The 1,273-nt window shown below is 45.5% G+C and overlaps 1 protein-coding gene across 1 annotated transcript in view; it reads left to right on the top strand.

Annotated features, from left to right (window-relative positions):
• LOC106531747 (kinesin-like protein KIF11) overlaps positions 1–1,255 on the top strand; it is a gene marked incomplete at both ends in the record, with an annotated part of 5,204 nt that extends 3,949 nt beyond the window's left edge. The window contains 4 exon segments of the mRNA XM_014027665.1: positions 1–27; positions 103–221; positions 389–611; positions 1,155–1,255. Of these exon segments, the coding sequence (XP_013883119.1) occupies positions 1–27; positions 103–221; positions 389–611; positions 1,155–1,255 (470 nt within the window).
• Between the last annotated feature and the right edge of the window lie 18 nt (positions 1,256–1,273).

Raw genomic sequence — 1,273 nt, 5'->3', positions numbered from 1 at the left:
GCTCCGACCTCCACAGCTCTGTCTCAGGTACAAACTGCTTTATCCTCCTGGTCTTTAACGAGCAGCATGCAGGGCCACGCTGACCCTCGTGTGTTCCTGCAGGTCTGGTGGAGCGTGACCTCCAGTGGCAACTGGGAGTCAGGGAGCACGTCGACAACCAAACTCAGAAACATCTGTCCATGATGGAGACGGTCTCTGCTGAAACTCAGAGCCTCAGTCAGGTGCAGCTGAAATGTAGCTTTTAAAGTAGAACTTTTTAATCTTTATTTACTGAGTTTATTTAGTAGCAAATATTAGCTCTGGTTTGTTTCTTATGAATCCTGTTTTAAAAGGGAGGAAATAAGACTCATAAACAAGTGAACTAATCCATTTAGACCTTTTTCATCAGAGTGTCGAGACTTGCTGCACTGAGCTGCTCCAGCAGGCTGATCAGCAGCTGTCCACTCGTCAGGAGGAGGTGAAGCAGGCTCACACAGCTGTGCTGAACCAGACCTCTGTGGACTGGACGGTTCTGGAGCAGCAGAAGCAGGAGCTCGAGGACCACATAGAGAAGAGCCAGCAAATGGTCCACACCTTCCTGAGGGATGAGCTGCAGCAGGACGTTCCCACCGGTGAGACTTTTAGCCTCCAAGTCCAACATATAAACTCTTTGTATTCATCAACTACAACACAGAAAAAGTTCAAATCAGGTTTCTGAAGACGTGGGGCAACCCAACACCAGCACCAGGCAGGCAGATATTATAATATAGACTGTGTCAGTATAGACATGTTGATGAGCTAAACACAGGTAAAGTTTGGAAAAACCTTTAGAAAGTTTAGACAGCTCTAAGGTTTGTGTGGCTTCACCCTCTGAGTTTACAATTCTGTGGTTAAAGCTCCAAAATCATCAAGTTAAACTACAAATGATTAGTTTGCTTCTGTGAAATATCCAGACACAATACTGTAACTGTTGTCTCCACAGTTTGTGAATTTTATTTACTTTGTATAAATTCCTGTTTCAGCTGCATGTTTTACTTTATTTTTGCCTGRGTGTTTTTTAAATTGTACAAGTAGTGGAGCATTTGTGACCAACAGAATAATATTCAGGCTSTTTCACTGTTTGTTTTGACACCTTTAATGATAAAATGATCTAAAACTCATGTTGTTGAGTTCAGGTGCGACCCCTCAGCGCCGGGAGTTTGTGTACCCCCGACAGCTGCACAAGGCCAGGAGGCGCAGCGAGCTGCTGGACAGCCTGAGGAGGCAGCAGGAGGAGGAGCTGCAGGCGGCACTG

The sequence above is a fragment of the Austrofundulus limnaeus genome, unplaced genomic scaffold (genome assembly GCF_001266775.1).
Source record: "Austrofundulus limnaeus strain Quisiro unplaced genomic scaffold, Austrofundulus_limnaeus-1.0 Scaffold671, whole genome shotgun sequence".
Taxonomy (NCBI): domain Eukaryota; kingdom Metazoa; phylum Chordata; class Actinopteri; order Cyprinodontiformes; family Rivulidae; genus Austrofundulus; species Austrofundulus limnaeus.
This window is presented reverse-complemented; position numbering and strand designations above follow the sequence as displayed.